The sequence below is a fragment of the Pituophis catenifer genome, unplaced genomic scaffold, assembly GCF_029215685.1.
Source record: "Pituophis catenifer annectens isolate HBS135680 unplaced genomic scaffold, rPitCat1.0.hap2 SCAF_1, whole genome shotgun sequence".
NCBI lineage: Eukaryota > Metazoa > Chordata > Lepidosauria > Squamata > Colubridae > Pituophis > Pituophis catenifer.
In genome coordinates, this window is record NW_027256881.1 from 325245564 (window position 1) to 325270554 (window position 24991).

Here is a 24991-nt window from a genome sequence, read left to right on the forward strand (position 1 = left end):
CTATTCTCTTCTTACCCAGTTTTCTTGAAAAATTAAGACTGCTGCTGCCATTCCTCCAGTATCCTTCCCCTGGAGTGGGGTGGGAAGGGAGATTTTGCAGTATCATTCCCCTGCCATGCCCACCAAGCCACACCCACCAAGCCACAACACGCCCACCAAGCCATGCCCACAGAAAAAGTTTTTAAAAATGGATTTCACCACTGCATTCCTCCCATCTCTTTAATTCTAGCTGCTCTCAGCTTTCTAAACTGGAGGACCTTGAAGGATTGGCTGCCAAAATAGGCAGAATAAATAAGTAGGTGGAGCTAAACCAAAACTAAATATGTTTGTATGGAATTAATTCAATGCAATTACTACAATTACCCTCCGGGAATGTCATGATTTTCCCATTTGAGCATCCTGAAAACTACAATTTGATGGCAGATTTTACAAAAGTTCTGAAACTACACCCAAAGGACCCCAAAGGCAATTGGTTGCACGCTTTTGCTTGAAACATTGGAGCAATTTGCAAACAATTTGGCGATGGAAAACGCCAAACGGCCCTTCCTCATTTTTTTCCCCATTCAACATTGATAGAGCCAGTATGAAAAATGCATTGCGACTGTCTTAACAGGCTCAAAACAGCAGAAGTAAGTGATACATGATAAGTAAGAACTGCTTGTCCCATTCTTCACAGGCAGAGGTGACTTCCAGGAGGAGTCAAAAAAGTCAAGATGGCAGCCATGATCACACAATAAAAACCTTGCCCCGTAAGCACTTGCAAATTGCTCAGGTGAATCATCCAAACTACAATGGTCCATGGGCCGCTAGAGCAACTGGGCGCACACGCATACACAAAGACACACACACAACTGGGCAGTCTTTTGGTGTATGTGCAACAGGTAATGGTATTGGGGAGGGCAGTTTGCACGAATGGCCAACAATGCAAAATGAGTGAAGCTAATCGTGCATTAAATTTTCAGATTTTTCTTTTTTGCTGTTTGTGGATATTTGGATTATATTTGTTAACATATATTGTGGTTTTTGTTTTTATTTTTCTCTCCTGCTTTATATTGGCAAAAAAATGTCCTTGGGATAAAGTAAACAGTGTCATGGTCCCTGGATTTATAAGGCTATTAAAGAGTCAGTTTGATCTAGTGATTTATTTATTTATTTATTTATTTATTTATTTATTTATTTATTTATTTATTTATTATTTAAATTTCTATACCGCCCTTCTCCAAAATAGGACTCAGGGCGGTGAACAGCCAGAGTAAAAAAAAACAATACATACAAAATTTAAAAGCAATTTAAAATAATTAAATATTATTGGCCGTAAATTAAAACAACCCAATTTAAAATCAATTTAAAATTAACTCAAGCCAGCCCAGCTAGTTGAAATAAATGGGTTTTCAGGGCCCGACGAAAAATCCGGAGGTCTCTTATTGTACGTATCTCTGGGGGGAGGTTGTTCCAGAGTGTGGGCGCCGCCACAGAGAAGGCTCTCCCCCTGGGAGTCGTCAGCCGACATTGTCTGGCGGACGGCACCCTGAGGAGGCCCACTCTGTGCGAGCGTACTGGCCGGTGGGAGGCTATTGGTGGCAGAAGGCGGTCTCGTAAGTACCCCGGCCCTAAGCCATGGAGCGCTTTAAAGGTGATCACCAACACCTTGAAGCGCACCCAGAAGACCACCGGGAGCCAGTGCAGCTCGCGCAGGAGAGGTGTTACATGGGAGCGCCTCGTCACCCCCATAATCCCCCGCGCAGCCGCGTTCTGGACCAGCTGGAGCCTCCGGGTGCACCCCAGGGGGAGCCCCATGTAGAGAGCGTTGCAGTAGTCCAGGCGGGAAGTGACGAGTGCCTGAGTGACTGTGCGTAGGGAGTCCCGATCTAGAAAGGGGCGTAACTGGCGTATCAGGCGGACCTGATAAAAAGCCCCCCTGGCCACGGCCGTCAAATGATCTTCTAACGACAGCTGTGCGTCCAGGAGGACGCCCAAGTTACAAGCCCTCTCCGTGGGGGCGAGTGATTCGCCCCCAATAGCCAGCGATGGCATCAGCTGGCTATATTGGGACGCCGGAAGCCACAGCCACTCGGTCTTGGAGGGGTTGAGTCGGAGCCTTTTTCTCCCCATCCAGGCCCGCACGATTAAATCAGGAGGTTAGAAACCAGGAGACCATGAGTTCTAGTTGTGCCTTAACCATTAAAGACAGCTGATGACATTAGGCAAGTCACTTTCTCTCACACCTACTCACTTCACAGGATTATTGTTTATGGGGAAAACAGAGGGCAGAAGGTATGTTGGATATGTTCGCAGCCTTGACTTATTTGTAAAAATAATAAAGGTAAGATACAAATAAATAAATAAGTTGCCTTTCCCTGCAATAGACTCATCCTCAAGCCTATTTTGCAGAGAAAATTTTGTTTGAAATTGGCCCAGTTAAGCACTTGGGATCTGCCTTGATGCACCTGGAAAAGAAGAATACGTTACCTACAATTATGCCGATAGCCTATCTACTTGTACCATTTTCACCTAGCTGAGACAGATTGGAGAAGAAGCTAGAAGGAACTGGAAAGTGAACATTAAAAGTAGGAAGGAATATTATGTTTTACAGATTCTTAACAGATTCCTGATAACTCAATCATAACAGAGTTGAAGAAACTTCTTGGATGAGAAGTGCAACATCTTCAAAGCAAAACTAGTAAATCCAGTTGCCTCTTGAAAAAACACCCTTGGGAGTTGTCAACTTTGAGGTGTGTGGATTTCAATTCCCAGAATTCCCATAATTCTCCAGCCAGCTCCAGTCAGGACCAATGTTCCAGATGTTTAATACTAAATATGTTCTTCAATCCCGATGCGTCTACTTTTATTACCAGCTCTTACCACATTTCCAATATTCTATTTGTGTAAATCAATGATCTTCAAACACTTGTGGACATCAACTCCCAGAAATTGAAGGGAGTTGAAGTCCATATATCTGAAAGTTGCCAAGTTCTAGGTCAGGGGTGTCAAACTGACAGCCCACGGGCTGGATGCCTCACGCGTAGGCCAAAACCATCCCAGCTCTGTGAAGTGGGGTAACATCGTGATACGTCATATGATGGCACCCATGTTCTAGGTCAGGGGTCTGCAACCTTAAACACTCAAAGAGCCATTTGGACCCATTTCCCACAGAAAAGAAAACACCGGGAGCCACAAAAACCTTCTCGTGCCTGACTATTTCTTGAGCGGCCACAAAAATAGCATATGTAGTTGAATTAAACGTTCTGTTTTCTTCTGAAACTTTTCTTTTCTTGGATTTATCCATGGTTGGCCTACCAGGGGTTGAAAAACTCAATGAATCGCATACCGCTGGCTGTTGCACATTGGCGGTTGTGACGCATATTTTGAATGACAGGGAGCCGCAGCAGAGGAGTGAAAGAGCCACATGCGGCTCCAGAGCCGCAGGTTGCTGAGCCCTGTTCTAGGTCATACGGACAATGCAAAAAAGAGAGAATCTTCCACAAAAATTCAGTGAGAAATGTTACTTTGTCCATATAATAATTACCTTGTTCTTTCAGCCTTCTGGCAGTATTGGTAGCAATTCTACAAGGAAAGAAAAAATAGTGAGGATAGAAAAAGTCTTAACATTATCTATTTTGAAGTAAGTCCCATCCATGTTGTTTGTTTTGGCGTAAGTTAGGGAAGAGCTACTGCCTTAAGATGATCAAACATCCTAAACCAGTGGTACTCAACCTGCGATGCATGGAACCTTGGGGGACCACAATGTCATCACAGAGAAATGTTATGATTTAAATATGAAGTCTTGGTGGTTTGTGGCCACAAAAGGTATTTAAAAGGGGACCGTGGTGAAGAAGAGGTTGAGAACCACTGGCCTAAACTTCTTTCGTGACTGCCATGGAGGCCCCTTCCCAAACCCACTGGAAGCTCCTGAAATCTGTGCTTAAAACATTTTAGCTGTTTAAGTGTTTTAGAGTTCCAAAAGATGAATTTTATTTTAAAATACTACTGAAGTCGAAATTTAGCAGGATTTGCACTGCTGACCCATAGCTTATATATTCCTTTCAAGTCTTCCTGACTTTGATCATGCTACAGTGGCTTGGTTTGTAAAAAAAACCAAAAATTAAGAATTTATAAAGAACATGCGCTCACACGCATGCACACATGCACCAATGTCCAAATCATAGTCATCAGCCTTCAAGCTACCAGATGGAAAGAAACATTTTCTCTTGCACTGGAAGTCAAAGTAAATAACCTACCCGGTGCCCAGGGAATGTCCCCAGAAGACGATCGGGCTGTTTCCACTCCTTGCTTTCACCCAGTTGTAAAGGCAGAGAACATCTGCTGTAAAGCCTTTTTCACTAGGGCTACCTGTAGAGTCTGCGTAGCCTTGGAGAAATCACGAGGTAAATTAGAGGGAAATATATTGAACACCTAGAAATCAACTTTGCCTTGAGACTTACCTCTGTAGTCCACAGCCAAGACGTGGAAGCCACCGCCACTCATTGCCTGTATTAAAAGTTAAGACAAATTTCAAACACAAACAACTTTCTAAACTGGAGAAAGTCATATCCCAAAACAAAGTTCACAAAATGCTGCCACTAAGACATCACATCAACCTTTTCAGGAGATCAGATTAGAAAGCCAGTGTCATGTACATCAGTACTATTATTTTTTTTTGATAAAGCTATAAAAGTAATCCTCAACTTATGATCACAACTGAGCCCAAAATTTCTGTTGCTAAGCAAGACAGTTATTAAGTGAGTTTTGCCCCATTTTACTACCTTGCGATCCCATTGCGAACCGGTAGTAAAGATTAAGTAGGACCCACCCCTGGAACCAGTCCCTGGAGCCCAAAAGATTGGGAGCCATTGCTCTATAGCACTGGATATGCTCAAATGAGTATTTGCAATAGAAAGGACTGATTTTTGAAGCGACTATAAATTATTATTGTCATGTAGCTTAAAAATAACAATAAACGTATCTGTAGCTGCAGATTTAGCTGTAGGAAGTTCAAGGTACATAATTTGTTATATAACTGCTAAGAATAAGGCCCTCAGTCCCAGAGAATAAAAAGAAATGCACAGAACAGGTAGCTAAAATGGAAGCATTACGATATCAAGAAAAGTATTATTTCTGCCCATAAGGCTGGCACATTCACAAATAAACTAGCCAAACTCAGAATAAAAAGCAAGACAAGCATAGGTATGGATCTGTGAAAACAAAGGCACCGTAGTCCAGGCAAACATTACTAGACACAGATTCTTTCATACATACCTTTATGAAATTAACTCGGTGAGATGCTGCCCTGGAAGAGAGTTTAGAAATTAGCTACCACAAAATACCTAAGGAACAAGGATCCTGTAGCTGCCTACTTCACTGCTTCCAGAAGCATCTAGTTAACTCTTATGGTCATCAGAATCCTAGTCTAGGTGGGTATTTGGTCTGATTCAGCAACCAAATTCTTCGGATGTTCTTTGATGGCCTTCCACCAACTGGATGCCCTCCAGCTGCCTTGGCTTCCAGCATAGCCATGCAGCCTAACAAATACAGGGATAAGGGTGTAATATATCTGGAAGGCATCAGATTGGTCAAGGTGAATTGATGTCCTTAGAATATTTGTTGGCTTTATTTTAAAGCCAGAGAGCCTTCTCTGTGGGGGCACCTGTCCTTTGGAACAAGCTTCCCCCGGAGATATGGAGGATCCCGGATTTACGCACTTTGCGCCGTGCCCTCAAGACTTTTTTATTCCAACAAGCGGGGCTGGCCTAATTCTTTTTAATTGTTTAATTTTAATTCAAATTTGTTTTTAAAAATAGGGGTGTTTTTAATTAGTATGGGCCAAATTTATTTAATATGTTTATAAATTGTTTTTTAAATTTTATATTGTCTCTGTTTTATCTATGGCTGTTCACCGCCCTGAGTCTTTCGGGAGTAGGGCGGTATATAAATCTAAACAAACAAACAAACAAACAAACAAACAAACAATAAAATTCTTATTTCATGAATGGTTATTGAGGGGAAAAAGGAAATAATTGAAATGAGTTATTTTGTTCCATAATGACTAGTATTTTAATATGAGTTAGAAAATCTTGCACTGATGATGTTCCCTAGGCTGATTTTTTTAAAAAAACTGAAAGAAGAAAATCAAGCTCCAACAGCAAGTCAAGAACTAACAAAATGTAGACAACTAAGTTACAGTTAGATTTTACTCAGTAATACATATGTCAATATGAAAAGGTATAATTAGACTCTGTAGAATAGGCATAGGTAGCTTTTTAGCTTCCCTAGGCTGCATTGAGTGAAGAGGAATCGTCTTGGCCACGTATAAAATATATAATGTAGTTAATGTCACTAAATGTCACTAAACATCACAAAACATTAGAAGTTTATGATCGTGTAGGGCCACATTACTAGCTATCCAGGCCACATGCAGCTCATGGGTTGGACATGCCTGCCACAGAAACTTCCTTCTTTGTGTTGAAAAAAAGAACAAATAACATAACAAGTACAAGCTTGTTAATGCTTTATTTATTTCCTTATTTATTAAACCAATTTATATGTGCATTACCTCTGTTTCCAACTAGGTATGTAAACATATAAACAGACAAACCTCATCAACATCATCAAAAACTTTTCTGAGGACCACAACAAACATAGAAATGTTCCTGGTATCTGTCTATGCATATATATCACCAACACAGCGTTTATGACTTTCCATTCAGAAAGTAGAATGATGAAATTCTGTGGGATCACTGAACAACTTTGTGTTCCCATGTTCAGTCTTGTACAGTTTGGGGAGCAAACACTGAACTTGTTTTTCAAGATTTCAACTATGAACAAAATCCGGCAGCATTTGGGTGTTTTTATAAGATTTAAGATATGGTATTTGTAGTACGTGTGGGCAGGCCATTATGGAGATATTTGCATGAGGCCTAACCTGCAGCATCATTGATTCCCTGACTACATTGGGAATCACTAACTCAAGGCATTGTTTTATTATATTTATTTTATGAAATATTATATTGCCCAATTAAAAAGAACAATTCTTTAAAACTGACAGGGGAGTCAGCTGGAATTGGTGAAAAGGCAACTAATAGACGGTACTGATTGACTGGCATCTGTATTGTCATCAACCTATTTCTCATCATATCTATAGAGTGGTTTTTGAATTATTTTTTACATCGATTTTAATGTTGTTTAGTTATAAGGGAAAGGAAGAATGTGTATATGAACAAGCATCTCCCAGCTGTTTCAAAAGAACAAAACTTGTGGAGGAGAATGAAATAACGGGAGCTCAATTCTAAAGTTTGCATTTGAAAGAGAATCTTCTACAATTCCCCTTTAAATTCTCCTTTGTCTTGTTCTGGATGCGAGCTATGAAGTTTCTCTAATTTCTATTTCCAGTTGGAAAATTTGAACTGATATTCTTGTCATTAAACATGCATTTTAGTAGTATTAAAGCATATCATAAATAAAGCACAATAATTAAACAACTGAAAGAAGCCATTAAAAAGACTAATAAAAAATTGCAGACTTTTACAAATCTGTGAAAATTCAGATTGACTCACTATTTTCAAATATGAGCAGGTGTTATGGGAATCTCTGCTAAGACAGACAAGGTTTTGTTTGCCAACATAGAGATAATGAAAACCTCTGCAAGATAAAGGATTACGAACCATCTCTCTCCTCTTCCTTTTCTTTTAACATGTCAATCATGACTCCTGTTTATGCAGAAAGAGGCCTCTGGGTATTCACACCTTGCTGAATGAGAAACCGAATGTGTTTCGCAGACTAAGGTAGCTAAGGTGGTGCATGCATTCTTGCAAAAGAAGCTGGAACAATGCTTGGAGAGGGAGAGGTTTGCTCAGTCCTCCTCCAGACAATAAAAGGCCTGATGAGCATAATTCCAGCTTTTTCTTAATGACTATGAATGCCAAACCCTGGCTGACACTATTCCCAGGGTTATAATTTTAAATTCAAATATATTATTAGCCTTGTACAAGACCTCAGATTTCACAAAATGTTTGCCTCTGAATTCACTGCTCAACTCGGTGTCCCGGTGCCTGGAGGCCGTGCAGGTCTGGACGGGGAGGAACAGGCTCCGACTCAATCCCTCCAAGACTGAGTGGCTGTGGCTGCCGGCGTCCCGATATAGTCAGCTGGTGCCATCGCTGACTATTGGGGGCGAGACATTGGCCCCCACGGAGAGGGCGCGTAACTTGGGTGTCCTCCTGGACGCACGGCTGTCTTTAGAAGAGCATATGACGGCCGTGGCCAGGGGGGCTTTCTATCAGGTTCGCCTGATACGCCAGTTGCGCCCCTTTCTGGATTGGGACTCCCTATGCACGGTCACTCATGCCCTCGTCACTTCCCGCCTCGACTACTGCAACACTCTCTACATGGGGCTCCCCTTGAGGAGCACTCGGAGGCTCTAACTGGTGCAGAATGCAGCCGTGCGGGTACTTATGGGGGCGACATGGCGCTCCCACGTGACACCTCTCCTGCGCGAGCTGCATTGGCTTCCGGTGGTCTTCCGAGTGCGCTTCAAGGTGTTGGTTCTCATCTTCAAAGCACTCCATGGCTTAGGACCCGGTTATTTACGAGACCACCTTCTGCCTCCGATAACCTCCCACCGGCCAACACGCTCCCACAGAGAGGGTCTCCTCAGGGTGCCGTCTGTCAGGCAATGTCGGCTGGCGACCCCCCGGGGAAGAGCCTTCTCTGTGGGGGCACCCGCCCTCTGGAATGAGCTACCCCCAGGGATACGACTAATCCCGGACCTCCGTACCTTCCGCCGGGCCCTGAAGACTTTTTTATTTCAGCAAGCCGGGCTGGGTTAAAATTTTTAATTGGGTGAATTTTATGGGTAAGGGGTTTTAAAATTGGAGAAGCAAAAATAATTTAATTTTGTTTTAATGTATTTTAATATTTGTATTGTGTGTTTTTAATTCTGGCTGTTCACCGCCCCGAGTCCTTCAGGAGAGGGGGCGGTATAAAAATTTAATAAATAAATAAATAAATAAATAAATAAATAAATAAATAAACTCCGCCAAAGCTTTTCTTGCTTAGTCCTACAGAAAATGCAAACTCTGAGAGAAAATAAACAGCACACTGAACATTATTCGGAAGCAGGGAGATTCTGGGGATGGAAGGATGGGAACTTCCTATCTGTTTTGTTCGCCAGAACCAGGCCTTAATCTTATCCTATACCATTCCAGCCATGTGCCTTTGGCAGTTTTCCTGCCTCTGGACTCCTGAATTTCACAGGTGCTAAAATTCTTGCTACTTCATATGTTTCAACAGAGTGGTACTTGAGTTCTTGCTTTTAATTATGATTATGCTGAATGTCTATGGAGATTCTCAAGTCATCCAGGTCATGATTGTCCCAAAGGTACTTTTTCAAGAGGCAACTGGACTTTCTGTTTTTTCTTTGAAGACGTATCGCTTCTCATCCAAGAAGCTTCTTGGATGAGCTGAAGAAATCACACTATTCCGTGTTGCTTGAGCTGGGTGAGGTCATCTACCGACATAATATCAACCTAATCTAGGAGATAATAAGGGAATGCCATATCACCTAAACCATGGTTCTTTATGGACACAGGGTTTACCTACTTTCTTTTTTAATCACTTTTGGAAATTGCTTGTTGGATTGCTTTTCAGATATTAGGAGCCTATAGATTGACAGGTAGTTTTCCTTCATTCCCATTCAATCATTCCCATTCAAAACAACAAATGCTGTTTGATAAGATGGGACTTTGAATGTTGGACACTATAGGGAACCAGAAGGAACTACTGTAAAAATTAAAATTAAAATGGATCATTTAAATTTGACTTACTAATACAGAATGGAGCAAAATACTTTTAAGATTGGAGGATATTTTTAACGGAATCCAAAAGTTAATTTTAAGAGTATCTGTCATTATGGATGGACTCTGTTTAAAAGAGTATATAGAAGAGGAACAATTTTTACTGGATAAGACTGAGAGTGATTTGAATATAACTTTAAAAATTATAGATTACAAGAATTATATGGAAAAAGAATCTTTGTAGGATATATAAGTGAAACCGGCTAATACCTTACTAATTAAAAGGAATATACATATAACAAACCCAAGGACTTGGATAACATTCCTATGTTAACTCTATAAAGGAAACTTATTAAAGCTTACAATTTTTTTGTGACAAGGGAGAAATAAAAAATGAAAAGAAATTATGTTCTAGTATATTATTTGAAGGTATTAGAAAACAAGATTGTCAAAGTAAAAGGAATATAAAGTTGGTTTATTTGAACAAAATTAAAACATGTAACCTTTCATGGTCTTTTGTTAACCAGAACTGAACAACTTTAAGAATCCATTTATAGATAAGAAAAAAAAGACAATTCACTGCATTTTAAGAGAAAGTGATAAGTAACTAAAATTGTTTATACTTTTATATAGAGTATATATAGAGAGGAAGTATTCATACGTTTTCTTTTTTATTATATTCTTGTGGTTTTTTTCTCCCTTTTCTGTTTTGTCTATATATATTTTATTTTCTGCACTTTTACAATTTTATTGAATTAGTTTTTATCTTCTTAACTGAATTGTTTAATAATATTACTACAAAAATGAAAAGTAATATTGCTTAATTCATCATTTTATGGGATCACCATACTGCAAGTTAAAAATGTTGGCAACTAATAGTAAAAAATTTAGCCCATGATAAAGGAGGTGTGAAGTCCTTGCTTCTCAGCCCAGCAAAGACTTAAAGCCACTATCCCCCTCCCTGGATTGCAACTCCAATATAGATAACATAGGATAATCTCAGCACTAATGTTTCTGCTGAGAGTACGAAATTCACCTGGTACCCCCGTTGCCATGGAGATAGATGATGATGGGGTTATCATCTGCGAGGGCCTCTTCATACCAGCTGAAGTCTTTTCCTTCAGCTTCCTTCCATCTGTTGTCTGCTAGAGAATACCTAAGATAGGAAGCCAACAGATCAGACAGGACTCTTTTTAGATAGGCCAGGCAAGCCAACCTCAGAAGTACGAACTTTATGTTTATAGTAAAATTACATTAACAGAATCTTGCAAGTCTGAAAATATTTCTCCCCTTCTTTCATTTTACTCTCCAGAAAACTAGAGGATCCCTTCTGAAATGTTTCCCATGCCTTCCCTCCTTCTGCAGCTGAGATTATCTTTTACATGCTGATTGTCCAAAGGAGATAAACTACTTTTGTCCAAATTACTTAATGAGCCAGGTCACTGAATTAACTGAAGTAGCCTAGATGTTTATTTTAAAAAACAATTTGATTCATACATGCATCAACAGAAACAAAGCAAAAATGGGAGAACACTGATCTAGCTTCCCTACTAAAGATATCACAGGAGATGTCAAAAAGATCAATGTGGCAACTTCAATCATGCAATCAAAGATGCTTTGTGCATGCATAAAGGATAGGGATCAATTGTGCAGTTGTGGACACCATCTTGACTTTGTTTACTTTTCCATGAATGGCCCACCTTGCTACTTTGAAGTAGAATGGGGCAACTCGCTGCAGCCAACTCACCCGGCCAACACACTGTGTGACAATTCAATGTGGGATAATTCAAGTGAGGGTTAAGTGAATTGCAGTGGGCCTTGTCTCACTTTAGGTTTGAACCTTCTCATATTAGAAGTTCTCGAGGTGAGCTGCAATTCACTTGTCCCTCTTGAATTATCCTGTGTTGAATTGTCCTGTGGCTAGTTGGCCGGGGCGCATTGTCCTAGACCGGTGATGGCAAACCTATGGCACGTGTGCCACAGGTGGCACACGGAACCATATCGGTGGGCACGCGAGCATTGCCCTAGCTCAGCTCCAGCACGTACCAGCTGATTTTTGGGCCTTCCAGGCCCACCAGAAGTTGGGAAACAGGCTGTTTCTGGCCTTCGGAGGGCCTCCGGGGGAGTGGGGAAGGCCTGTTTTTCATCCTCTCCAGGCTTCAGAGGCTTTCTAGGAGCCTGGAGAGGGCGAAAATGGCCTTCCCCACCTGCCACAGAGGCCCTCCGGAGGCCAGAAACGGCCCATTTGCTGACTTCCGGTGGGACTGGAAGGCCCATTTTTCGCTCTCCCCCAGGCTCCAGAGCCTTTATAGGAGCCTGGGGAGGGCAAAAAATGCGCCTTCCAGAGGCCCTCTGGGGGGGAGGCTGTTTTTGCTCTCCCCAGGCTCCAAGAAAGCCTCTGGAGCCTGGGGAGGACGAAAAACGGGTCTACCGGGCCCACCATGCCATCACGTGCCAAAAGCGGGGGGAGCGCAAAGGGGGCTCACCCGCCATGCATGGGCCGCATTGAATTATGGATGTGGCCATCCACACGCGCGACACACACCCACACCCACACCCACGCAACCCATGCTTTTGGCATGCGACGGCAAAAAGGTTAGCCATCACTGTCCTAGACCTACTTTGAAGTAATGGTCTCTTGATCACAGATCTGATCTCAAGTGAGCATAACCAAGGGAACTCCAAGTTGGATCTAATATATTTATTTATTTTAGGAAATTTAAATTGCTGCCTATTTGCACATGGCGACTCATATAACCTATCCCAAAGAGGCTGATGGAGCCAAGTACTTACTCACCAAATGCCAAAAGTGACTCCTGGTTCAGGGGTAAGATAAAAGTTTTTGGTGCTCTTTAGAAATACCTCAGGGTGCTCATAATCTACGCCAAAAGGGTATGCCACTGCAAAAGAAAATAATGACAAAGTTTGCTTTCAGTGAAATCAGTTGATCGCCCCACCCATTTCCAGCCCCCTATGCTATGACAAAGATTCAAACTTCAAAACTTTAAAATTGCTTTAACTGGTTTATTTTCCCTGCACCCACAGAATGCTAGGATTTACCGGTAATAATATTGTGATGGACAGAACCACAAATCCTTCAGAGAGAATGATCCACAGATTCTATCCAACCTCAATTCTGATGATATCTTGGATCAAGGACCGGCAACATTTTCACGAGCCAAGCACTCTTATGTGATTTTGTTCAATAGTATGGGCACCTAATTTTTTTGAAAAGGGATTTAAAGGGATCAAGATCTCACACAAGATCAACAAATCTTGTCAGATATATGGAAAACCTGGAAGAAGGACACAATCTCAAAGGAACTTATTTTTTGCAATAAGAGGAGAACTGGGCCATTTCTTCTTTTAAATTTATGTTTATTTAAATAGATATAATCGGAAGCAGTCCCCAGCATTGGAAAATCAGAATATCAGTTGGAAACAAGTAAGAAACTTCTTAAAATCCCTGCCCCATGCAGTTATCATTAAGCTAGTAAGATACATTTTTTTGAAAATGCTCTTTAAAACAGAAAAGAGCATTAAAAATATCAAGAAGAGAATTTCCTTTATCTATGACTATAGCCTACTTCTCCATTTATTTTTTCTCATGCTTACCCTGACTGGTGGAGTATGTTTAGAAACTAGTGCTATGCAATTGTTAGCTATTTATCAATCTTTATTTAAACAAGCTTCTTTTAACTATCAGCATGGCTTTGGAGAGCTTGTTTGGCATCATGGTTAAAAACACTGGTCTTAAAACTAAAAGCTCTAGTCTTGATTTAGGCATGGTTTCAGATGAATGCCTTTGCCCACCCGCCTCTCTGTTGCCAAGAAACCTGCATGCACTTGTCCACGTATCTGCCAGAATCAAGACTGATTCAAATGAAGAAAACAGCATTTTTTTTTTAAAAAAATTGTCTTTATTTGATTACAACAGGAAAAAGAGAGAACATACAGTGAAATATAATACTGTGATCATCCTTCATTAAAATGCTTATGTAAAAAGGGATATCACTTTATCAACCTAGTAATTTAGAAACCTTAGTGACACTATTAATTCGATCTTTTGCAACAATATTTTGAATGGATTTCTTGAGCAAGATGCAGATCCACCCTGTGTTTGGGTTACAATTGCATTAGCTGACATTTTCAATAAACAGTAGCTTAGTCAAGTTGGTAAAAACAAAGATATTTTCAGTGGTTTCCAACAAGTCCTTAATCAGTAACTGATCTGTGAATTACTACAGGCATAGAGGAAGAAATTTTATAGATACTTCTATTTTCAATTGAGATAAGTGGATAAAAACAAAAGGAATACTTACAAAAATTGAGGTAGACAAATTTTCTTAATACTGGAGGGAATAGTCGAACAGTCAATGGTACAGAGACATATATAATAAATACATACAGTAACACCGCCATGACTATAGAGATATAATTCAGAAGTTCCCTAGAGGAAAAAAAAATGGAATAAGATTTAATATACTGTTGCTTACAATAATTGTATTGCTTACAGTGGTAATCCAAGGACAAAAGGCTAATAGTTGTGATGGTTACAGATAGACCTATGACCACAATTAAGCCCAAAATTTCCATTGCTAATTGGAAGGCGGTTGTTAAGTGAGTTCCACTCCATTTTACAACCTTTTTAACCACAGTTCAGTGAATCTGTGTAGTTGTTAAGTGAATCACGTGGTCATTAAGCAAATCTAGGTTCTCCCACTGATTTTGCTTGTCAGAAGCTGGCTGGGAAGGTCGTAAATGGCCATTTTGGGACCCCGGGATGCTGCAACTGTCATAAACGCCAGTGACCAAGTGCCTGAATTTTGCTCACGCCACCATTGGGAATGCTGCAACAGTTGTTAAGCATGAAAAATGGTCATAAGTCACTTTTTTGCAGGGTCGCTATAATTTTGAACAGTCACTTAACAAATGGTTGTAAGTCCAGGACTACTTGCCTATATTAACTCTAGTACTGGAAGCTAAGGAACCTAAACAAGAGAGACAAGAGAGATGGTTGGCCACTGAAAGAGGAGGGTTTAGGAACTTAGGAACCAATCACTTACAAACTGTTGGAAGTTATGGCAGCCTCCTCATACCCCCAAAAAGTTACTTATGACACAGTTTTGAAGTTCTGGTGATGTTCTGCCCCAGATCCGGATTCCCAAAGATTGTGACACCCACCAACGGTCCTTATCAAAGTTATAACGTACCAAGAATAATCAAAGTCCAGCAAAGGTTGGCAACCAGCCCAGAAAACAAGATACAATAAGACACTCACTCTCCAAAATGCTCTGTAATAATTACACGTTTCCAGCAAGAAATTACTAACTGCATGTGACTTAAATAGGCCAAGGGAATGGCCAATTATCCTAAACCTTACTCTCGAGGAGACCTCCTCCTCCTGAGTAGCCACTCCTGCCTTTTGGCAGCCCTGCGCGCTCGAGCATTGAGGAGAGGCTCCTCCACTTTGCTCTCTCCACTTGAAGGAGCCTCTGGAGGTTCTGAAGGCCCTGGCTGAGTCTCTGCCTCTGGCACCACATCCTCTTCAGCCTCCTCGCTGTCCGACGTGAACGCCGGCTGCGCCGGCTGTTGACGCAACCCACCAGCCTCCTCCTCGTCGGGATCAGCCATGATCCGCGCAGGCCGCTGGCGGGCCACAACAGGTGACTGGGCTCTTGACCTAGGCCCAAGTAGTTATTACCAGACACAATCAATCCTAAACAAACATATTTTATTAGAACAGCTGAGAACTACTTCATTCACAGCTTAGTCCAAATTAATTCCAAAACAAATTCTTCATAAACAGTCCTTCGGCCTTATCGCCAACCTTTGTCTTCTTTGGCAGCCTGCCAAAGGCTTTTCTTGGCAAAAGTTCAGAAGCAAGAGACTTTGACAAGAAACAAATGTAGCAACGTTGCTTTCCTACAAAGATCCCAAGAGCCTTTGCTGCTCTTTTAAGCCTTCTGGGAGGGGCCAATCATCTCCTGGCCTTACTCCCGAGTTGTCCTTTTTGCTTTAGCTGCTCTTGCCTTCTGGCAGCTCTTTGCATGAGTGCACTAGGAACAGGCTCCTCCTGTTCCTCTCCCTTTCTGCTATCCGTCTCTGGAGGCTCCGGAGTCCGCACATCGCTTCCAAATGGCCCTGACCCCATCTCTGCTTCCGACGCAGAGCCCTCATCCGGGCCTTCCCCTGACTCCAGGACTGGCCCATTATCCTCCCCAGCCTCCTCACTGTCCAACTCCACTGCCAGCTCCGCAGGCTGCTGACGGACCACAACATCTTCCTGCAGCCATGTAATTGCATTTCGGATGCTAAGCAACCTGCCCCAATTAATGGCTGCCTGCAGCGTCCCACTGTCACGTGATCATGAATTATGTTTGTGTTAGAAACTGGCAAAAAGCCCTTGTGAGCAGTGGGTTAGCTTAACAACCGTATTATTTGCTTAATGATCACTTTACAACTGCAGCATTTTGCATTTGCTGCAAAAAAAGGTCATAAAATCGAGCATGGTCATGTGTTGACCTACTTAATGATAGCAGTTGGAGATGATAACAGTTATGCTCACATATCTGTTCTCACATATTGTGCAAGATCTATTCCATCTTACTGCATAACATCTTTGTTACAAGATGTAGTAGGTTCCAAATATTTATGCTTCGTACCATATCCTACTCAAAAGAATAAATCAAGATTAGCAACCCTATTTTTCCAATCTTCTGGGATCTGATAACCAGACTTAGCTAGAAAATAGAAACGGGGAGAATGCAGGGGAGGAAAGGAATCCTATAAAGAATGTGTATGTATTCTGCACAGTCTCAAGGGGCCTAAATTACTAATGGGATGTGGGTTAGACCTTAGCCAGGCATTCACAATTGAGATGGGAGGAATGTGTCAACCATGTGAAAACAGTTGGCACAACTTTACAGTCGAACCCCTAACCACTGCATGGGTGTAAAAGGGGATTTATTGATTCAACTGACACACATCCCTGTGGACACTCCTGGGCCTAAAACTAACTTCACATGCTAATCTAGCGGTTCTTAAACTGGGGTTAATTTGGGTTTATCATGAAAGTAATAGCAACAGCACTTTTTTTAAAAAAAATTTGATTTATATGCCGCCCTTCTCCGGAGACTCAGGGCGGCTTACAATGCGTTAAGCAATAGCCTTCATACTTTTGTATATTTATACAAAGTCAGCTTATTGCCCCCACAAACTGGGTCCTCAATTTACCCACCTTAGAAAGGATGGAAGGCTGAGTCGACCTTGAGCCTGGTGAGAATTGAACTCGCAGTAATTGCAGGCAGCTGGATGTTAAATGCTGCCTTAGTAGGAGGCATTAACCTCCTACGCCACTCAGGCTCTCACTTAAACTGATTTACCACTTCACAGTGCTTTAAAGCCCTCTCTAAGTGCTTTACAGAGTCAGCATATTGCTCCCAACAATCTGAGTAATGGAGCAATTTGCAATTATGAGTCCTATTTGGGACATGGTTTTAAAACAGTACAGTAGAGTAGATTTGGGGGTGGGGGAAGAGATAATGACATTGGGACCAAGAAAAGGAGTAATTGGGTGAAGCCAGGGGTCCTATTCAGCGGTTTCTGACAGGTTCTGGAGAACTGATAGCAGAAATTTTGAGCAGTTCAGAGAACTGGCAAATACCACCTCTGGCTGGCCCCAGAGTGGGGTGGGAATGGAGATTTTGCAATGTCCTTCCCCCAGGAGTGGGGAGGGAATGGGGATTTTGCAGTATCCTTCCCCTGGAGTGGGGTGGGAATGGAAATTTTGCAGTATCCTTCCCCTGCCACGCCCACCAAGCCACGCCCACAGAACTGGTAGTAAAAAAAATTGAATTCCACCACTGGATCAAGCAGTTTAAGAACCACCAATCTAATCCTTACACACGTGTGATGAAAAGAGTCAAACTGAATGCAATGATAAAGAGAAGGGGAATTTCTCAATCAAATGGCAATTCTAGGGATTTTAGGCTCTCTCACTGTGGTATGACGTAAGAGAGTCTGATTTTTGCCTGGAGGAAAGGTGAAGACAGCACTCCCAAGGAGATGAACAGATTTATCTGATGAGGTTCAACACCCCTAAAGAACTGGGATCACACAGACAGACTCAGAAGGGACCAATTTGTGAGCCATGCCAGTGGAGGAAGAACAGATGGCACTCCAGCAAGGAAAGAGGGGCAGTCCTTTGTTTCGTTGCCAGGCTGGGTTGCTTCAGCTGAAAATTTTACATACTGATACATTTCTCACTGTTTTCATTCAACCACCCTAACCCTAATAATCATTGTTTTGCCAAAATACTCTGGGCACTTTATTTTCTTAATTGTTCAAAGTAGCTTTAAACGCCTGTGTCACATTGTGTCACAGTGTGTCACAGTGTGTCACAAGTGTCTTAATAAGAACAGTGCCTGCATTATCAGAACTCTCATCTCAGCACACCTGGGCAAACCTGCCAAGTCTATCTATAGTCTATCATTGGACATGCCTTGCGTATTTTCAAATCTGCCCAGGTTGCATATGAAGTCCCAAATCTTGATAAATAAGGTGGTTGTGGATTAAAACAGGGCAGTTTCTAAATCCACAGTCTCCTCCAATTATATTAAACTAAAACTTCAACTGAATGCTGGTAGGATATTATGGGAGTTGAGTGCAGTACATTAAGGAAGGCTAAATTTTGGACAGTTTTATTACAAGCATATCCACGATATACTAGAAATTAGTATATCAAATATCATGTTAAACCATAGTTTGTTTTAACATTCATTGTTGAACAAGCCACAGTTGAGTAAATTTCTTAAATAAACTAAAATGGAAGGGGAAATAAATCATACATTAATCTACACACTACATTTATATAATATATACTGGTGAATAAAATGAATTAAGACTAAAAGGAAAAAGTTCTGCTTCTTAAAAATTTTCTGTTCCCAAAAACCCGTGTTAATTGTGCATCTTACTGGATCAGTTTTTCTCAATCTTGATTACTTTTAAGATAGGTGGACTTCAACTCCCATAATTGCCCATGCTGACGGGTGAATTCTGGGAGTTGAAATCCATACGTCTTAAAGTTGTGGAAACCCTATGCTGGAGGACCACCAGTTGCTAAATTTGAGACTATAGCCTGTTCTATTTTCCATCAGCAGTTCTTGGAGGTTGTATTTGAGCACAGTAGTAAAACAGTTGGATTTTAGTGGGATCCATTGCCTTGGGTTAAACGACACACATAACCAGGCTACTGAAATATCCCAATTATATTGAATCATAAGCTAATTGAATGAGCTGGGTTTTGGCCCACGAACTAACCAGTTCTGATCATGTCAGAGTCCACCAGGTTCTGCCAAAATCAACTCGGTGCATTGTATATAATAACTTAAGGGCCCCAAAAAGGCACTGGTGCGTTTTGGGCACTTTATGTATTTCAAATGATGATCACATCAACTCACATAGACCAGAGATAATGGAGTTGGAAACCTCTTAGCCTTAGAAAGTTCACCCGGATAGCTTTGACACCACTAGGCTAATAATATAAGGCTACACAAGCATCCTTTCCGTTTACCCTAGTCTGGAATCAGGCTGAGATTTAAACTGCAGGTAGTAACCAAAGTCCCCAAGGCAAAAAGTCCTCTTGGAGCGCCGCGGGGCTGAGCGTCAGGGAGCGCGTGTCGATCCGTTTCCACCTCCTTTTATTTATCGCGCTTCTTAAAGCGCGCTGCGCTCGCCGGCTCCTTTCCCACACGTTTCATTGTACAGAGTCTGTTTGGAATGTATTTCATTCTGAGAACAGCTCACACTGTTCATCTCCTCTCCACCCGCCCTTTCTCCCCGGATGAAAATCGGCAGCAAAAAAGGAGCAGAGGACCAGCGACGCGGCGGCGAGATGGCCGGCCGCAAGGAGGGATCTCCAGAGGGCAGCGCCGGAGGCAGCGACACCGGCTCCCCCATCCATTCACCGGGCCTCGCAACAGTAGCGCCTTACCCGTCAGACAAGTCGGAGGAGGAGGAGGCGTGGTCCATGGCAGCCGAGCCGAGGCGAACTCCCTTTTCTTGACGGCCGAGAGGTTAGCGCGGATACCGGCACCTACGCAGCACCTCGCCGCTTCATAGTCTACTGGTAAGGAAATAAGCAAGCAGCGACTCTCCGCCTTCAAGCAAAGGGGCGGATCGCAGCCGGAGTCAGCGGACGTCGCCCAATCGGCGGATGGGCGGCAAAGCCTCGAAGAACGAGTTCGCCACGGGAACTTCCGCTGAACCGGCACCGCTGGTCCACGCCTTCGACGCGGCTTGAATGGTGGGAGGCTCGAAGCCACGCCCAGGACGTCCGTAGATTCGAGCCGAGTTTCTTCCCTTTCATAATAATTTTTGCAGCTGTTATACCAGGTGGGCAGGGGTGAAATCCAGCAGGTTCTGGAGAACCGGTAGCGGAAATTTTGAGTAGTTCGGAGAACCGGCAAATAGCATCTCTGGCTGGCCCCAGAGTGGGGTGGGAGTGGAGATTTTGCAATATCCTTTCCCCAGAAGTGGGGTGGGAATGGGGATTTTGCAGTATCCTTCCCCTGGAATGGGGTGGGAATGGGGATTTTGCAGTATCCTTCTCCTGGAGTGGGATGGGAATAGAGATTTTGCAGTATCCTTCCCCTGGAATGGGGTGGGAATGGGGATTTTGCAGTATCCTTCCCCTGGAGTGGGGAGGGAATGGGGATTTTGCAATATCATTCTCCCGGAGTGGAGTGGGAATGGAGATTTTGCACTATCCTTCTCCTGCCACGCTCACCAAGCAACACCCACCAAGCAACGCCCACAGAACTGGTAGTAAAAAAATTTGGATTTCACCACTGCGCGTGGTGTGTGTGTGTTTTGTGTGTGTGTGTCAATATGACAATGGTGCGGTGTTTTTTAAAAAAGGTATATAAATGCACACACAAACATCATTTATCCGTGGGCTCATGCAACATTCGAAATCACGAATGGGCAACCGCAATGCTACTAATTTTTAAGTAACATCTGGGTTAGAGGTCACTTAAACTTGAGTTCCAAATGTATGTAAGAGTTATTTGTATCATAGAACTGTTTCGAGGAGATGTTGTCATCCACAAATGTAATATGAGAGAATAAAAAGATCAGGAGAAGGTCACATTGTTGCCCATGTTGGAAGAAAAATCCATCTGGTTCAGTTCCAAGCTGGGAGAAAGACAGTGGAAACATGGAGGCTGATTGGAAAGATGGTTTAATGATGAAGCAGAATCACCAGCGTTTATGGTTCTGGTGCAGCTGACCAATTGGTTTTGATGAGTATATGGATTTTTATTGTAAATTTCAGAGTTGCTGCAATGTTTGCTGCAATGTTTGTGCAATGTTTGAAATGCCCTCAGGAGATTGTGCAATGTAGTGAGCTCCGTGTCTTCTACTAAATGATAGTAGATTAATTGATTATGTCCTGAAGGATCATGTCCTGTTCTTCTTAATCCCATCATCCCAGAGCTGAAAGTCTTTGGTTTAGTACAGGGGTGGGCAATTATGGCCCTTTTATGACTTATGGACTTCAACTCCCAGAATTCCTGAGCCAGCCATGTTAGCTCAGGAGTTCTGGGAATTGAAGTCCACAACTTCATAAAAGGGCCACAGTTGCCCACCTCTGGTTTAGTAGATAGGCTGGCCCAGTCTTTCTTAATGGGCACAAAGTATCTGCTGAGGGCTATTAAGAAAGACTGAGTCTGCTTCCTGCCTCTACAAAAATGTTTCTCCATTTCTCATTTAGGGAAATATAATATTCTGCCTTTTTAAATATTCCTCAAAATATTTCATTCTTCTAGGAGAGGGGGGCTTTCACATCCAAGACTGACAGCGCCACTGTCCCATACATTGAATGCTTAAAATATTCTCCCTTCCTCTTTAATCTACTTTTATTACTGGCTTTGACTGCATTTCCATCATGCTGTTGCAATTTTTATCTTTGTGTAAATCAATGTTGTTGTTTTTTTAATCTTGGGAACATTTAAGGTGTAAGGACTTCAACCCCAAAATTCCTGGGGAATCCTCCTGCCTCATTGCTGGCCAGGGAATTCTGGGAGCTAACGTCCACCCATCTTAAATTGGCCAAGGTTGAAAAGCACTGGTTTAAACCGTTTTGTAGATTTTGAACTGAAATGGAATACAGATGTGATATATTCTTAATCAGCACACCAATCGTATCTGCCATTGCAACAGAGCATGCTGGGAATCCTTCCTCCCACATTATACTTTATACTTTTCTCGGTGCTGGTACATCATTAAGGAGATTAAATGAGTTACTGAGAGACTGGAAGACAAGGATAAGTTTGTATGTTGTGAACTGCAAGTAGATTTCTGCCATTTGCAGCAAGAGGCAATGTAGCAATACTGAGCATATTACAGGTGACTCTATAAGCACTCAGGCCTGTTCCAGCATGCAATTATCATGTTAGGGCTTGTCAGTCTCATGAAGCCTTTTTCTCAAAGTCAGCTCTAAGCTCTTCTCTCTCTCTCTCTCTCTCTCTCTCTCTCTCTTTTTGTGTGTGTATATATAACTTTTGAATACAGTGTATGAACGCAGGGTATGTCAGTTACACAAAGACCAAAATAAAAAAGATATTAACACATGAACTCATAACCGTAACTACTGTAGTAACAGTAACAGTAACTATAATATGATAACACTTGTATTAGATATAATTGTAATAGTATAACCAAATAGTTTAAACTGGGTTTTCTTATATCTATTTACATTTTGTAGATTATCATTCTTATAGTTGAAAACCATCTCTATTTTAATACAGACATTCATAGTCTTTTTTGCTTTAATTCCTACCCATTTTCTCTAGCCACTCATAAAAACTGTTCCATATCCAGTAGTATTCTGAGTCTTCTTTATCTTTAATTTTAAAAGTTAACCTATCCATTTCAGCACATTCTAAAATTTTCCGAATCACTTCTCTGTCTGGCGGAGTGTTTTCATTTTTCCAGTATTTAGCAAATATAATCCTTGCTGCTGTCAGTATATGTAAAACTAAATATTAGTTTTACATTGATTGATGTAAAATTGATTGATTGATGCTAAATTGATTTAATTCGATTTTACTTTTGTTCTTAATTTTTTGTATTTTACATGTTTTATTCTGTGCCTGTTCACCGCCCTGAGTCCTTCAGGAGTAGGGCGGTATACAAATTAAATTAAATAAATAAATAAATAAATAAATAAATAAATATGTGGTCCCTTTATCATAACCCTCTGGTATTATTCCCAACAGATATAATTCCGGTTTTAAATCTATATTCTGTTTAGTTATCTCTTCCAGCCAATTATGTAATTTCTCCCAATACTTTCTTGCTTTGCTGCATGCCCACCACATGTGGTAGTATGTGAAAATTAGCTCTAAACTCTGATCTGGAAGATATAATCTGAAAGAATATGCCACCATTAGCTAATACTGAATCTTTGAGTACAGTATTTAATTTTAGCTATCTTTTAAATCCTACCCCCTCAAGTCCTGCTATGCAGCCTCATCATGGCAGGAAGGTGGTGCTCGAGGGGATGAACAAAGAACATTGGGAGGGCATAGTAAGAGCATACATGCCCACCATTGTCACCCAAGCTGTGAAGGTCATCCCACCTGCTCAACTAAAACAAGCAGGCACCTAGATTGGGTGGCAGCAACATGGATCATTCAGTACTGGGATTCAAATCCGGGCACTACCAGTTTGCTATCAGTAGCGCGCGGGCGTGCAGCACTTCTACACATGCGCAGAGTGTTTTTGATGACATCTGGGCGGGTGGGCGGAGCCTCCTGCCACCACCACTACCAGTTCGCTTGAACCGGGGTGAACCAGGAGCAACCCACCACTGGGACCATTGGAAGATGCCAGAGGCAGATGATCACTTTAGTGACAATCTCAAAGGCATCAATTCATACTGCATAGGAGGTGGCAATGGCAAACCCATCCCATATTTTTAACCAAAAAACCAGGGGTGAAATGCTCCCGGTTCGGACCACATTGCCTGATCTGGTAGCAATGGCGGTGGGTGGTTTGGAGAACCTGTAGGAAACATTCCTGCCCCCCCCCCATGCCCAGCTGAGCCGCACAATCACCAGACACTTTTTTTTTTAATTTTTAAAAGCATTTTTTCTACAACCTCTCCAGCCAAAAAAAAAAAAACCTCTTTGAGGTTGTAGAAAAAATGCTTTTAAAAGTTAAAAAAAAAAGTTAGCCACGCCCACCCAGTCACATTACCACAACCACCACCAAGCCACACCCACAGAACTGGTAGTAACAAATTTTACATTTCACCTCTCCAAAAAACTCACATGAATAGAAATTCTTAAATGATGATGATGTACCACAGGATGATGGGCCTTCTCAGATGACACTCAACATGGTATCAAGGAAGAGCTGAGGATCTTTTGGAGTACTAATGGTGTTTATAATATGGCTCGATTAAAGCCTTTGGGATGTCTAGTTTTTGATGTTGTCATATCAAAGAAAAGAAAATCTATAGTTGCAAAAACAGAATTACAGTGGGAATATGGAAGATAAGACGCATAAAAATGAGAAGGCTGAACAGAATGAAAGGTGAAATGAAACAATTACAACCTGGCATGTTTGGCATCAGTAAATTGAGATGGACCGAGATAGGGCATTTTCAGCCAGAATATATTATTACTCATGACATGAAAAACAAAGACTTAACAGAATTTGCAAATGATCATATCATATCCTTAATTTCACATGCTAACAAAATAATGTTTAGAATCATCCAACAAGCCCGACATGGAAAGAGAGATGCCAGATGTGCAAACTGGCTTTAGGAAAAAAAAACTGGGGAATATAAAACACTATTGTTGAAGAATGCTAAATGAGAAAGTTAAAAAACAACAACAAAGTTAGCAAGTCACTGAATACAGAAAGGCCTTTGATTGTGTTCATTACATCAAGTTGTGTAAATTATTAAATTATTATTATTATACTATGTTTAAATAATGTACAAGGTCTAAGGAATATATTATTATATTATCATTAGTATATTATGTATTAGTTTAAAGTGTTGGAAGATGCTTGGGATCAGTGTTATCATAACTATGTCCAATGTTTTTAATTTTGAACTACTAATAAAAAACTTAAAAAAAAATGCACTTAGAAAATTGGGAATCCCAGAACATCTCCTTATCCTCACG

At 41.5% G+C, this 24991-nt stretch overlaps 1 protein-coding gene across 1 annotated transcript in view; it reads right to left on the minus strand.

Moving 5' to 3' along the window:
- ABHD12B (abhydrolase domain containing 12B) overlaps positions 1-19896 on the minus strand; it is a 30742-nt gene extending 10846 nt beyond the window's left edge. Inside the window, exons 1-8 of the mRNA XM_070943021.1 lie at positions 19783-19896; positions 14111-14238; positions 12586-12688; positions 10825-10944; positions 5257-5287; positions 4443-4488; positions 4239-4368; positions 3527-3564 (exon numbers count right to left, since the gene is read on the minus strand). Of these exons, the coding sequence (XP_070799122.1) occupies positions 3527-3564; positions 4239-4368; positions 4443-4488; positions 5257-5287; positions 10825-10944; positions 12586-12688; positions 14111-14238; positions 19783-19820 (634 nt within the window). The 5' untranslated portion in view covers positions 19821-19896. The remainder of the gene's footprint in view (positions 1-3526; positions 3565-4238; positions 4369-4442; positions 4489-5256; positions 5288-10824; positions 10945-12585; positions 12689-14110; positions 14239-19782) is intronic.
- Positions 19897-24991: the final 5095 nt, after the last annotated feature.